The sequence below is a fragment of the Aegilops tauschii genome, chromosome 2 (assembly GCF_002575655.3).
Source record: "Aegilops tauschii subsp. strangulata cultivar AL8/78 chromosome 2, Aet v6.0, whole genome shotgun sequence".
In the NCBI taxonomy this organism is placed as follows: domain Eukaryota; kingdom Viridiplantae; phylum Streptophyta; class Magnoliopsida; order Poales; family Poaceae; genus Aegilops; species Aegilops tauschii.
This window is the reverse complement of record NC_053036.3, coordinates 622,154,322-622,169,879: the sequence shown is the minus strand read 5'-3', so window position 1 is coordinate 622,169,879 and position 15,558 is coordinate 622,154,322. Positions and strand designations below refer to the sequence as shown.

General features: G+C 57.5%; 1 protein-coding gene across 1 annotated transcript; it reads left to right on the top strand.

Moving 5' to 3' along the window:
- The first annotated feature begins 646 nt into the window (after window positions 1-646).
- Window positions 647-2,383, top strand: LOC109785573 (exocyst complex component EXO70B1-like). The gene has a single exon (XM_020344166.4). The coding sequence runs from the start codon at window positions 775-777 to the stop codon at window positions 2,239-2,241; it is 1,467 nt and encodes a 488-aa protein (XP_020199755.1). The 5' UTR covers window positions 647-774; the 3' UTR covers window positions 2,242-2,383.
- The last annotated feature ends 13,175 nt before the right edge of the window (window positions 2,384-15,558 follow it).

Below are 15,558 nucleotides of genomic sequence, written 5' to 3'. Positions count from 1 at the left end.
CACATCAAGTTAGGAACTCGCCACTGCTATTCTTTGTAATTTTTGAATGACTACGGCGTGAGTTGCCGAAAGACATATGTGACGGGCGATTTTTGCGACCCGCCATAGCTGTCTGATAGAGCAGTAGCGGGTGGTTAGCGGTGGCTGCCACTAGAGGTTTTCATCAAGCAGGGATTTTGAAGGCAATTCACCTGTGACGGGTACGACGTAGTGGCCTTCATTGCCGTGACAAGAGCAGTGGCGGGTCCCTTTTAGTACACGCCAGTGAGTGTAGCAGTGACGGGTAATATAGTACGCCCGTCACTCATGTGAGTTTACCTATATGTTCTTTCTTACTGGTGATGGTGGGTCGGGGAGCAGCCAGATGTGAGAAGGAAGAGAGGCGAGGGAAGACAAAGACTGGCGGAAATCTGGATGGACATCGCGAGGGGATAAGCTTGGGAGAGACGAGTGGTCGGCGGCCTTGAAGGACACGTGTCGACTTATCAGGCGAGAAAATTAGTCGGTCAGAAGCAAGAGTTTTCCTTATTTGTGAGTTTATCGTCGCGACAACGGCAATCACTGTCGTTCTGGCCAACACTTGTCATAGTTTTCTCGCCTTCACTATACTAGACAAATGGTATTGACCCCGCGCGCGACTCTGGTGCTGCACCTTGTCGATGGTCCCTAGCGCCCGGAACTGCAGACTGCGGTCACTCCTCGCTGTTCCTCTGGTGCTGATTTCAGCCTCATCAAGCACGTCGACCAAGGGCGCCCCATCCACCAAGTAGAAGCATGGCGGGCCGGCTAGCTTCGGTGCCGGAGGGTACCACAGCCACAGACGTCTCGGCTGCTCCCTGCCCAGCGAGCAACCCCTACCGCGACTCGATCCGGGGCGTCGCTCTTCCCCGAGGTCAGTACATCAGATCGAATCTGTTCACCCACTCCGGTCATAGCGGGTCCAGCTTCTCTGGTGCTTCGAGTTATTACCCGTCCAACGACTCCGGCTCATCCTCGGGTTGGGCGTCCGCTGCCGCCGCTGCGGACTTGGGCACTCAGGAACTCACGGTGATCTCTTACCGTATGGTCACCGACGGATACACCCAGCGCATGGTCCAAGCATTCGAGTACGGTGGTGACCCAGACCGTGCGCTGGAGATTTGGTTCTTCGAGCTCGACGTTGACTGGGTTCTCCAAATGCGTGAGCAACATGTTTTACGGCGGGAGCTCCCGGACATGTCGGCGTCATCGCTGCAAGACTTGGTCGGGAGATGGATTCGAGCTCTCACCGTAATAGTCTTCAATATCAGAAATCTGGCCGTCGCTGTTCACAAGATGCCGCCTATTGCAGTGGCACAGTTTGGTAAAGCAAGTGTTTCTGCAATGCTCGTCTTCGTCAACGCTATCCTGACTGTTCCCAAGACACACAAGCTTCGGGCTGTGGTAGACATGTTCATCTGTGTCTCGAGTGTATCATACTACATGTTTACCACACTCGTGATCTCTCCCGAAGCGAAAAGCATTTTCAGCGAGATAGGCGGCTCATTGGAGGGGGAAGGAAACACGTTACTCAAGGCCTTATGCAGCATGATGGAGGAGGTCAGAACATTCATCGAGGACGACGACTCGTGGGCTGTCGAGATTCTGCAAGGAAGAGGCGAGGTTCACAGGAACACTCGGTTGATGGTGGATTGCATCATGTCCATGAAAATGACATGCACCTCGGCACGGAGACACAGCAGTGCAAACCTTCGTGGCCTGGTAGATTACTCCGTTGATTATCTGAAGGATGTGCTCCTGAGAAAATCTGAGCTATGCCCGGATCTAAGCATGAGGTACCTGTTCTTGCTCAACAATTCCTATTTCATAGTGCAGGTGTCTGAGCCATCGGGAGACAACCATGGAATTAAGCTTACACCTGAATGTGAGAAGTACATGGATAGTTATCTTGATGCTTCTTGGGGGCATGTGCTGCCATGCATATCGAAATCAAATTTTCCTGGATTGCTCTGTTGTTGGATCAACACCTCTTCGCATACTAAATTCGAGTCAGCGTTTTATCAAACTTACAATGCTCAGAAGTTCTGGAAGGTCCCGGATCCTCTGCTCAGAGATGCGCTGCGGATAGCGATCACCAAGAGAGTTATTTCAGGTTACCACAACTACCTGGATGAGCATCCAGAGCTAAAGAAACAGGTTCGCCGCGAAAGTAGCGGTCTTGATGTTTTGAAGGAGATGTTGGGACAGATATTCGAGGGATGAAAGCTGCTTGAGAAATCGGACATAGTCAACCGCCAAATAAGAGGCTGGACTTATCTTTCGTTGTTGTATGCACATGTTTCTTTCGTTCTGAAGTGAACTCGTATTCTCTAAATTCCATTGGTCACTTGAGCGTCAGATACTACATCATCTGGTCACATTTCCTGTGTGTGATTTTATTTGAATTCGTGATTGTATGCCAAATACTTTTGCATTCTGCCTCACTACCGGAAAACGGTCCTACCCCGACGGCCAAAACAGTGCCGACGGCTGCCGTCGGCCTACTTGGAGCTATGCCGACAGCCTCGTCCTGGCCGTGGGCTTATCCTGGCCGTCGGGCTACCCCGATCTAAGCCGACGGCAGCCGTCGGCACAGAACGGCCGTCGGCCTAGCTGCGGACACGCCGACATCAGCCGTCGGCATAAGCCAGTCATCGGCATACCAGTGGGCTCGGCGACCCCGCCCGTGACCAGCGACTAACGCCGTCAAACCTATGCCGACGGTCGGGACGGGCGGCCGTGGGCATATCTCCGCATGACACGTCACTGATCCGCGGTGTAGATATGCCGACGGCGGCGGTCGGCATAGGCGCCACGTCACCGATCCACGGCACGGCGCCCAGCTAAACCCTGCCGTCTCTATGTCGACGGCAATGCCGTCGGCATAGTTATTTTTTTCATATGTTTTTTTACATATGTTTTTATGCTTTTTTTATGTATTATATATATATATGTATTTATAGTTTGTATTTTTTTCGAGCACATTAATAATGTGCCGTCACGTTCTTTTGAATATAGGTCCTTATATTTTATTAAAATAAAAAACAGCTATGCCGACAGACGGCATAGTTATTTTTTTCATATGTTTTTATGCTTTTTTTACATATGTTTTTATGCTTTTTTATGTAATATATATATATATATATTTATAGTTTGTATTTTTTTTCGAGCACATTAACAATGTGCCGTCATGTTCTTTTGAATATAGGTCCTTATATTTTATTAAAATAAAACAGCTATGCCGACATAAGTTTTGTGGCGGTTGCAAACGCCCGGCACCCGTCTCCGTAGTGTGACCCCCTCACGTCCGCGGTGTGCCGCTCTCACGGACGGCGCCGCCGCCGGCATCTGGAGGGCGGAATTAGCCACATCGGGTCTATACGGAGGGGACGTTGCTCCCAAGTGTCTCTACGGGATGACCTACCACAATCGGGTGGTGTTGTGGCATGTCCGAAGAGGCGGCACACATCTCCGGGGCATGGCCCCCCCTAACGGACGCCGCCGCCGCCGGCACCTGGAGGGCGGAAACGAACGCGTCGGGTCTACACGGAGGGGATGTAGCTGTGGGTTTGGCCCGGATGTTGCTCCCAGGTGTTCCTCTGGGCTGACCTGACACAACCGGATGGAGAGGTCTACTGTTCAAAGCCCGTCCATGGAAAGTCAAAGGGCTAGATCTCGTGGTCAACCGCTCCAGGGTTTGGCGGGATGGGGGCCGTGGGGGTACCAATGCCATCGGAGCGTCGCATCGGCCCGTCATACATGCGGGGTGGTGATGTGGCATGTTCGAAGAGGCGGCACGCGTCTCCAGGACGTGGCCCCCTCACGGACGGTGCCGCCGCCGGCACCTGGAGGGGGGAAACGGACGCGTCGGGTCAACACGGAGGGGATGTAGATGTGGGTTTGGCCCGGATGTTGCTCCCACGTGTCCCTCTGTGCTGACCTGACACAACCGGGTGGAGAGGTCCACTGGTCAAAGCCCCTCCGTGGGAACTCAAAGGGCTAGATCTCATGGTCAACCGCTCCAGGGTTAGGCGGGACGGGGGCCCTGGGGGGGGGGGGGGTAAGCAATGCCACCGGAGCTCGCATTGGCCCCTCATAGATGCGGGGTGGTGTTGTGGCATGTCCGAAGAGGCGACACACGTCTCCGGGGTGTGGCCCCACTCACGGACGGCGATGACACAGTAGTAGACGTTCCGCGGTAACGGTGCAGCGTGAATATTATTAAATACTCGGATCGCGATAAAATCATGAGTTTTTTACACGACGTGGGCACATGTGCTATAGGACCGATGGTAATTTTTCACAATTTTTTGTGATGGAGAAGTATCCGAACACTTCCCTCTACGCGGATTGCCCTACGCATGTCTACGACTGTGGCCGGTGGCCTCCGTGGGCTAGCATGCCGCCAATCTTGCGTACGGGGCTTCTCACAAGTCTGAAAGTGTTGTGGCGGTTGCGAACGCCCGACACCCGTCTCCGGGACGTGGCCCCACTCACAGACGGCGCGGCCGCCGGCACCTGGAGGCGGGGAACGGACGCGTCGGGTCTACACGGAGGGGATGTAGCTGCGGGTTTGGCCCGGATGTTGCTCCCAGGTGTCCCTCTGTGCCAATCTGACACAACTGGGTGGAGAGGTCCACTGGTCAAAGCCCGTCCGTGGGAACTCAAAGGGCTAAATGTCATGGTCAACCGCTCCAGGGTTAGGCGGGACGGGGGCCCTGGGGGGGGGGTAGCAATGCCACCGGAGCGTCGCACCGGCACCTCATACATGCGGGGTGGTGTTGTGGCATGTCCAAAGAGGCGGCATGCGTCTCCGGGGTGTGGCCCCCCTCACGGATGGCGATGACACAGTAGTAGACGTTCTGCGGTAACGGTGCAGCGTGAATATAATTAAATAATCGGATCACGATAAAATCATGAGTTTTTTACACGACGTGGGCACATGTGCTACTTGAACGATGGTTATTTTTCATAATTTTTGGTGATGGAGAAGTATCCGAACACTTCCCTCTACGCGGATTGCCCTTCGCATGTCTACGACTGTGGCCGGTGGCCTCCGTGGGCTAGCATGCCGCCAATCTTGCTACGCGGCTTCTCACAAGTCTGAATGTGTTGTGGCGGTTGCGAACGCCCGGCACGCGTCTCTGGGGCGTGGCCTCCCTCACGGACGGCGCCGCCGCCGGCACCTGGAGGGGGGAAACGGACGCGTGGGGTCTACACGGAGGGGATGTAGCTGTGGGTTTGGCCCGGATGTTGCTCCCAGGTGTCCCTCTGTGCTGACCTGACACAGCCGGGTGGAGAGGTCCACTGGTTAAAGCCCGTCCGTGGAAAGTCAAAGGGCTAGGTCTCGTGGTCAACCGCTCCAGGGTTAGGCGGGACGGGGGCCCTGGGGGGTAGCAATGCCACCGGAGCGTCGCACCGGCCCCTCATACATGCGGGGTGGTGTTGTTGCATGTCCGTAGAGGCGGCACGCGTCTCCGGGGTGTGGCCCCCCTCTCGGACGGCGATGACACAGTAGTAGACGTTCCGCGGTAACGGTGCGGCGTGAATATTATTAAATACTCGGATCGTGATAAAATCATGAGTTTTTTACACGACGTGGGCACATGTGCTATAGGAACAATGGTAATTTTTCATAATTTTTGGTGATGGAGAAGTATCCGAACACTTCCATCTACGCGGATTGCCCTTCGCATGTCTACGACTGTGGCCGGCAGCCTCCGTAGGCTAGCATGCCGCCAATCTTGCGTACGCGGCTTCTCACAAGTCTGAAAGTGTTGTGGCGGTTGCGAGCGCCCGGCACGCGTCTTCGGGGCGTGGCCCCGCTCACGGACGGCGCCGCCGCCGGCACCTGGGGGGGGGGGAACGGATGCGTCGGGTCTACACGGAGGGGATATAGCTGAGGGTTTGGCCCGGATGTTGATCCCAGGTGTCCCTCTGTGCTAACCTAACACAACCAGGTGGAGTGGTCCACTGGTCAAAGCTCGTCGTGGGAACTCAAAGGGCTAGATCCCGTGGTCAACCGCTCTAGGGTTACGCGGGACGGGGGCCTTGGGGGGTAGCAATGCCACCGGAGCGTCGCACCGGACCCTCATACATGCGGGGTGGTGTTGTGGCATGTCCAAAGAGGCGGCACGCGTCTCCGGGGTGTGGCCCCCCTCACGGACGACGATGACACAGTAGTAGACGTTCTGCGGTAACGGTGCAGCGTGAATATTATTAAATACTCGGATCGCGATAAAATCATGAGTTTTTTTACACGATGTGGGCACATGTGCTATAGTAACAATGGTAATTTTTCATAATTTTTGGTGATGGAGAAGTATCCGAACACTTCCCTCTACGCGGAATGCCCTTCCCATGTCTACGACTGTGGCCGGTGGCCTCCTTGGGCTAGCATGCGGCCAATCTTGCGTACGCGGCTTCTCACAAGTCTGAAAGTGTTGTGGCGGTTGCAAACGTCCGACACGCGTCTCTGGGGCGTGGCCTCCCTCACGGACGGCGCCGCCGCCGGCACCTGGAGGGCGAAACAGACGCGTCGGGTCTACACGGAGGGGATGTAGCTGTGGGTTTGGCCCGGATGTTGCTCCCAGGTGTCCCTCTGTGCTGACCTGACACAGCCGGGTGGAGAGGTCCACTGGTCAAAGCCCGTCCGTGGAAAGTCAAAGGGCTAGATCTCGTGGTCAATCGCTCCAGGGTTAGGCGGGACGGGGGCCCTGGGGGGTAGCAATGCCACCGGAGCGTCGCACCGGCCTCTCATACATGCGGGGTGGTGTTGTGGCATGTCCGCAGGCTAGCATGCCGCCAATCTTGCGTACGCGGCTTCTCACAAGTCTGAAAGTGTTGTGGCAGTTGCAAACGCCCGGCACAGGTCTCCGGGGCGTGGCCCCCCTCACGGACGGCGCCGCCGCCGGCAGCTGGGCGGGGGGGGGGGGGGGGGAAACGGACGCGTCGGGTCTACACGGAGGGGATGTAGCTGTGGCTTTGGCCCGGATGTTGCTCCGAGGTGTCCCTCTATGCTGACCTGACACAGCCAGCTAGAGAGGTCCACTGGTCAAAGCCCGTCGTGGGAACTCAAAGGGCTAGATCTCGTGGTCAACCGCTCCAGGGTTAGGCGGGACGGGGGCCCTAGGGGGTGGCAATGCCACCGGAGCGTCACACCGGCCCCTCATACACGCGGGGTGGAGTTGCGGCATGTCCAAAGAGGCAGCACGCGTCTCCGGGGTGTGGCCCCCCTCACGGACGGCGATGACACAGTAGTAGACGTTCTGCGGTAACGGTGCAGCGTGAATATTATTAAATACTCGGATCGCGATAAAATCATGAGTTTTTTTACATGACGTGGGCACATGTGCTATAGGAACAATGGTAGTTTTTCATAATTTTTGGTGATGGAGAAGTATCTGAACACTTCCCGCTACACGGATTGCCTTTCGCATATCTACGACTGTGGCCGGCGGCCTCCGTGGGCTAGCATGCCGCCAATCTTGCGTACGCGGCTTCTCACAAGTCTGAAAGTGTTGTGGGGGTTGCAAACGCCCGGCACGCGTGTCCGGGGTGTGGCCCCCCTCACGGACGGCGCCGCCGCCGACACCTGGAGGGGGAAACGGACGCGTCGGGTCTACACAGAGGGGATGTAGCTGTGGGTTTGGCCCGATTGTTGCTCCCAGGTGTCCCTCTGTGCTGACCTGACACAACCGGGTGGAGAGGTCCAATGGTCAAAGCCCGTCCGTGGGAACTCAAAGGGCTAGATCTCGTGGTCAACCGCTCCAGGGTTAGGCGGGACAGGGGCCCTGGGGGGGGGGGTGGCAATGCCACCGGAGCATCGCACCGGCCCCTCATAGATGCTGGGTGGTGATGTGGCATGTCCGAAGAGGCGGCACGCATCTCCGGGGTGTGCCCCCCCAAACGGATGGCGATGACACAGTAGTAGACGTTCTGAGGTAACGGTGCGGCGTGAATATTTTTAAATACTCGGATCGCGAGAAAATCATGAGTTTTTTACACGACGTGGGCACATGTGCTATAGGAATGATGGTAATTTTTCATTATTTTTGGTGATGGAGAAGTATCCGAACACTTCCCTCGACGCGGATTGCCCTTCTCGCATGTCTACGACTTTGGCCGGCGGCCTCCGTGGGCTAGCATGCTGCCAATCTTGTGTACGCGGCTTCTCACAAGTCTGAAAGTGTTGTGGCAGTGGCAAACGTCCGGCACGCGTCTCCGTGGCGTGGCCTCCCTCACGGACGGCGCCGCCGCTGGCACCTGGAGGGGGAAACGGACGCGTCGGGTCTACACGGCGGGGATGTAGCTGTGGGTTTGGCCTGGATGTTGCTCCCAGGTGTCCCTCTGTGCTGACCTGACACAGCCGGGTGGAGAGGTCCACTGGTCAAAGCCCGTCCGTGGAAAGTCAAAGGGCTAGATCTCGTGGTCAACCGCTCCAGGGTTAGGCAGGACGGTGGCCCTGGGGGTAGCAATGCCACCGGAGCGTCGCACAGGCCACTCATACATGCGGGGTGGTGTTGTGGCATGTCCGTAGAGGCGGCACACGTCTCCGGGGTGTGGCCCCCCTCACGGACGGTGATGACACAGTAGTAGACGTTCTGCGGTAGCGGTGCGGCGTGAATATTATTAAATACTCGGATCGCGATAAAATCATGAGTTTTTTACACAACAGGGGCACATGTGCTATAGGAACGATGGTAAGTTTTTCTTAATTTTTGGTGATGGAGAAGTATCCGAACACTTCCCTCCACGCGGATTTCCCTTCACATGTCTACGACTGTGGCCGGCGGCCTCCGTGGGCTAGCATGCCGCCAATCTTGCGTACGCGGCTTCTCACAAGTCTGAAAGTGTTGTGGCGGTTGCAAACGCCCGACACGCGTCTCCGGGGCGTGGCCCCCCTCATGGACGGCGCCCCCGCCGGCACCTGGAGGGGGGAAACGGACGCGTCGGGTCTACACTGAGGGGATGTACCTGTGGGTTTGGCCCGGATGTTGCTCCCAGGTGTCCCTCTGTGCAGACCTGACACAACCAGGTGGAGAGGTCCACTGGTCAAAGCCCGTCGTGGGAACTCAAAGGGCTAGATCTCGTGGTCAACCGCTCCAGGGTTAGGCGGGACGGGGGCCCTGGGGGGTAGCAATGCCACCGGAGCGTCGCACCGGCCCCTCATACATGCGGGGTGGTGTTGTGGCATGTCCGTAGAGGCGGCACACGTCTCCGGGGTGTGGCCCCCCTCACGGACGGCGATGACACAGTAGTAGACTTTCTGCGGTAACGGTGCGGCGTGAATATTATTAAATACTCGGATCGCGAGAAAATCATGAGTTTTTTACACAACATGGGCACATGTGCTATAGGAATGATGGTAAGTTTTTCATAATTTTTGGTGATGGAGAAGTATCCGAACACTTCCCTCCACGCGGATTGCCCTTCACATGTCTACGACTGTGGCCGGCGGCCTCCGTGGGCTAGCATGCTGCCAATCTTGCGTACGCGGCTTCTCACATGTCTGAAAGTGTTGTGGCGGTGGCAAACGTCCGGCACGCGTCTCCGTGGCGTGGCCTCCCTCACGGACGGCGCCGCCGCTGGCACCTGGAGGGGGAAACAGACGCGTCGGGTCTACACGGCGGGGATGTAGCTGTGGGTTTGGCCCGGATGTTGCTCCCAGGTGTCCCTCTGTGCAGACCTGACACAGCCGGGTCGAGAGGTCCACTGGTCAAAGCCCGTCCGTGGAAAGTCAAAGGGCTAGATTTCGTGGTCAACCGCTCTAGGGTTAGGCGGGACGGGGGCCCTGGGGGGTAGCAATGCCACCGGAGTGTCGCGCCGGCCCCTCATACATGCGGGGTGGTGTTGTGGCATGTTCGTAGAGGCGGCACGTATCTCAGGGGTGTGGCCCCCCTCACGAACGGCGATGACACCGTAGTAGACGTTCTGCGGTAACGGTGCGGCGTGAATATTATTAAATACTCGGATCGCGAGAAAATCATGAGTTTTTTACACGACGTGGGCACATGTGCTATAGGAACGATTGTAATTTTTCATAATTTTTGGTGATGGAGAAGTATCCGAACACTTCCCTCCACGGGGATTGCCCTTCGCATGTCTACGACTGTGGCCGGCGGCCTCCGTGGGCTAGCATGCCGCCAATCTTGCGTACGCGGCTTCTCACAAGTCTGAAAGTGTTGTGGCCGTTGCAAACGCCCGACACGCGTCTCCGGGGCGTGGCCCCCCTCACGGACGGCGCCGCCGCCGGCACCTGGAGGGGGGAAACGGACGCGTCGGGTCTACACGGAGGGGATGTACCTGTGGGTTTGGCCCGGATGTTTCTCCCAGGTGTCCCTCTGTGCTGACCTGACACAACCAGGTGGAGAGGTCCACTGGTCAAAGCCCGTCGTGGGAACTCAAAGGGCTAGATCTCGTGGTCAACCGCTCCAGGGTTAGGCGGGACGGGGGCCTTGGGGGTAGCAATGCCACCGGAGCGTCACACCGGCCCCTCATACACGCGGGGTGGAGTTGCGGCATGTCCAAAGAGGCGGCACACGTCTCCGGAGTGTGGCCCCCCTCACGAACGACGATGACACAGTAGTAGACGTTCTGCGGTAACGGTGCGGCGTGAATATTGTTGAATACTCGGATCGCGATAAAATCATGAGTTTTTTACACGACATGGGCACATGTGCTATAGGAACAATGGTGATTTTTCATAATTTTTGGTGATGGAGAAGTATCCGAACACTTCCCGCTACACGAATTGCCCTTCGCATGTCTACGACTGTGGCCGGCGGCCTCCGTTGGCTAGCATGCCGCCAATCTTGCGTACGTGGCTTCTCACAAGTCTGAAAGTGTTGTGGCGGTTGCAAACGTCCGGCACGCGTCTCCGTGGCGTGGCGTCCCTCACGGACGGCGCCGCCGCCGGCACCTAGAGGGGGGAAACGGACGCGTCGGGTCTACACGGAGGGGATGTAGCGATGGGTTTGGCCCGGATGTTGCTCCCAGGTGTCCCTCTGTGCTGACCTGACACAGCCGGGTGGAGAGGTCCACTGGTCAAAGCCCGTCCGTGAATAGTCAAAGGGCTAGATCTCGTGGTCAACCGCTCCAGGGTTAAGCGGGACGGGGGCCCAGGGGGGTAGCAATGCCACCGGAGCGTCGCACCGGCCACTCATACATGCGGGGTGGTGTTGTGGCATGTCCGTAGAGGCGGCACGCGTCTCCGGGGTGTGGCCCCCCTCACGGACAGCGATGACTCAGTAGTAGACGTTCTGCGGTAACGGTGTAGAGTGAATATTATTAAATACTCGGATCGCGATAAAATCATGAGTTTTTTACACGACGTGGGCACATGTGCTATAGGAACGATGGTAATTTTTCATATTTTTTGGTGATGGAGAAGTATCCGAACACTTCCATCTACGCGGATTCCCTTCGCATGTCTACGACTGTGGCCGGCGGCCTCCGTGGGCTAGCATGCCGCCAATCTTGCGTACGCGGCTTCTCACAAGTCTGAAAGTGTTGTGGCGGTTGTAAACGCCCGGCACGCGTCTCCGGGGTGTGGCCCCCCTCACGGACGGCGCCGCCGCCGACTACTGGGGGGGGAACTTACGCGTCGGGTCTACACGGAGGGGATGTAGCTGAGGGTTTGGCCCGGATGTTGCTCCCAGGTGTCCCTCTGTGCTGACCTGACACAACCGGGTGGAGAGGTCCACTGGTCAAAGCCCGTCCGTGGAAAGTCAAAGGGCTAGATCTTGTGGTCAACCGCTCCAGGGTTAGGCAGGACGGGGGCCCTGGGGGTAGCAATGCCACCGGAGCATCGCACCAGCCCCTCATACATGCGGGGTGGTGTTGTGGCATGTCCGTAGAGGCGGCACACGTCTCCGGGGTGTGGCCCCTCTCACGGACGGCGATGACACAGTAGTAGACGTTCTGCGGTAACGGTGCGGCGTGAATATTATTAAATACTCGGATCGCGATAAAATCATGAGTTTTTTTCACAACATGGGCACATGTGCTATAGGAACGATGGTAAGTTTTTCATAATTTTTGGTGATGGAGAAGTATCCGAACACTTCCCTCCACGCGGATTGCCCTTCACATGTCTACGACTGTGGCCGGCGGCCTCCGTGGGCTAGCATGCCGCCAATCTTGCGTACGCGGCTTCTCACAAGTCTGAAAGTGTTGTGGCGGTTACAAACGCCCGACACGCGTCTCCGGGGCGTGGCCCTCCTCATGGACGGCGGCCCCGCCGGCACCTGGAGGGGGGAAACGGACGCGCCGGGTCTACACTGAGCGGATGTACCTGTGGGTTTGGCCCGGATGTTGCTCCCAGGTGTCCCTCTGTGCAGACCTGACACAACCAGGTGGAGAGGTCCACTGGTCAAAGCCCGTCGTGGGAACTCAAAGGGCTAGATCTCGTGGTCAACCGCTCCAGGGTTAGGTGGGACGGGGGCCCTGGGGGGTAGCAATGCCACCGGAGCGTCGCACCGGCCCCTCATACATGCGGGGTGGTGTTGTGGCATGTCCGTAGAGGCGGCACACGTCTCCGGGGTGTGGCCCCCCTCACGGACGGCGATGACACAGTAGTAGACTTTCTGCGGTAACGGTGCGGCGTGAATATTATTAAATACTCGGATCGCGATAAAATCATGAGTTTTTTACACAACATGGGCACATGTGCTATAGGAACGATGGTAAGTTTTTCATAATTTTTGGTGATGGAGAAGTATCCGAACACTTCCCTCCACGCGGGTTGCCCTTCACATTTCTACGACTGTGGCCGGCGGCCTCCGTGGGCTAGCATGCCGCCAATCTTGCGTACGCGGCTTCTCACAAGTCTGAAAGTGTTGTGGCGGTTGCAAACGCCCGGCACGCGTCTCCGGGGCGTGGCCCCCCTCACGGACGGCGCCGCCTCCTGCACCTGGCGGGGGAAAACGGACGCGTCGGGTCTACACGGAGGGGATGTAGCTGTGGGTTTGGCCCGGATGTTGCTCCCAGGTCTCCCTCTGTGCTGACCTGACACAACCGGGTGGAGAGGTCCACTGGTCAAAGCCCGTCCGTGGGAACTCAAAGGGCTAGATCTCGTGGTCAACCGCTCCAGGGTTAGGCGGGACGGGGGCCCTGGGGGGGGGGTGGCAATGCCACCGGAGCATCGCATCGGCCCGTCATACATGCGGGGTGGTGATGTGGCATGTCCGAAGAGGCGGCACGCGTCTCCAGGGTGTGGACCCCCTCACGGACGGCGATTACACAGTAGTAGACGTTCTGCGGTAACGGTGCGGCGTTAATATTATTAAATACTCGGACCGCGAGAAAATCATGAGTTTTTTACACGACGTGGGCACATGTGCTATAGGAATGATGGTAATTTTTCATAATTTTTCGTGATGGAGAAGTATCCGAACACTTCCCTCTACGCGGATTGCCCTTCTCGCATGTCTACGACTATGGCCGGCGGCCTCCGTGGGCTAGCATGCTGCCAATCTTGCGTACGCGGCTTCTCACAAGTCTGAAAGTGTTGTGGCGGTGGCAAACGTCCGGCACGCGTCTCCGTGGCGTGGCCTCCCTCACGGACGGCGCCGCCGCTGGCACCTAGAGGGGGGAAACGGACGCGTTGGGTCAACACGGAGCGGATGTAGGTGTGGGTTTGGCCCGGATGTTGCTCCCAGGTGTCCCTCTGTGCTGACCTGACACAGCCGGGTGGAGAGGTCCACTGGTCAAAGCCCGTCCGTGGAAAGTCAAAGGGCTAGATCTCGTGGTCAACCGCTCTAGGGTTAGGCGGGACGGGGGGCCTTGGGGGGGGGGGTAGCAATGCCACCGAAGCGTCGCGTCGGCCCCTCATACATGCGGGGTGGTGTTGTGGCATGTCCGTAGAGGCGGCACGCGTCTCCGGGGTGTGGCCCCCCTCACGGACGGCGATGACTCAGTAGTAGACGTTCTGCGGTAACGGTGCAGAGTGAATATTATTAAATACTCGGATCGCGATAAAATCATGAGTTTTTTACACGACGTGGGCACATGTGCTATAGCAACGATTGTAATTTTTCATAATTTTTGGTGATGGAGAAGTATCCGAACATTTCCCTCTACGCGGATTGCCCTTCACATGTCTACGACTGTGGCCGGCGACCTCCGTGGGCTAGCATGCCGCCAATCTTGCGTACGCGGCTTCTCAGAAGTCTGAAAGTATTGTGGCCGTTGCAAACGCCCGACACGCGTCTCCGGGGCGTGGCCCCCCTCACGGACGGCGCCGCCGCCGGCACCTGGAGGGGGGAAACGGACGCGTCGGGTCTACACGGAGGGGATGTACCTGTGGGTTTGGCCCGGATGTTTCTCCCAGGTGTCCCTCTGTGCTGACCTGACACAACCAGGTGGAGAGGTCCACTGGTCAAAGCCCGTCGTGGGAACTCAAAGGGCTAGATCTCGTGGTCAACCGCTCCAGGGTTAGGCGGGACGGGGGCCCTGGGGGGTAGCAATGCCACCGGAGCGTCACACCGGCCCCTCATACACGCGGGGTGGAGTTGCGGCATGTCCAAAGAGGCGGCACGCGTCTCCGGGGTGTGGCCCCCCTCACGAACGGCGATGACACAGTAGTAGACGTTCTGCGGTAACGGTGCGGCGTGAATATTATTGAATACTCGGATCGCGATAAAATGTTGAGTTTTTTACATGACATGGGCACATGTGCTATAGGAACAATGGTAATTTTTCATAATTTTTGGTGATGGAGAAGTATCCGAACACTTCCCGCTACACGAATTGCCCTTCGCATGTCTACGACTGTGGCCGGCGGCCTCCGTTGGCTAGCATGCCGCCAATCTTGCGTACGTGGCTTCTCACAAGTCTGAAAGTGTTGTGGCGGTTGCAAACGTCCGGCACGCGTCTCTGGGCCATGGCGTCCCTCACGGACGGCGCCGCCGCCGACACCTAGAGGGGGCAAACGGACGCGTCGGGTCTACACGGAGGGGATGCAGCTGTGTGTTTGGCCCGGATGTTGCTCCCAGGTGTCCCTCTGTGCTGACCTGACACAGCCGGGTGGAGAGGTCCACTGGTCAAAGCCCGTCCGTGAAAAGTCAAAGGGCTAGATCTCGTGGTCAACCGCTCCAGGGTTAGGCGGGACGGGGGCCCTGGGGGGTAGCAATGCCACCGGAGCGTCGCACCGGCCACTCATACATGCGGGGTGGTGTTGTGGCATGTCCGTAGAGGCGGCACGCGTCTCCGGGGTGTGGCCCCCCCCCTCACGGACGGCGATGACTTAGTAGTAGACGTTCTGCGGTAACGGTGCGGCGGGAATATTATTAAATACTCGGATCGCGACAAAATCATGAGTTTTTTACACGACGTGGGACATGTGCTATAGGAACGATGGTAATTTTTCATATTTTTTGGTGATGGAGAAGTATCCGAACACTTCCATCTATGGGGATTGCCCTTCGCATGTCTACGACTGTGGCCGGCGGCCTCCGTGGGCTAGCATGCCGCCAATCTTGCGTACACGGCTTCTCACAAGTCTGAAAGTGTTGTGGCGGTTGTAAACGCCCGGCACGC

What these genes read in the sequence shown, in the direction of transcription:
- LOC109785573 (XM_020344166.4), top strand. Translation starts at nt 775, where the DNA reads ATGGCGGGCCGGCTAGCTTCGGTGCCGGAGGGTACCACAGCCACAGAC.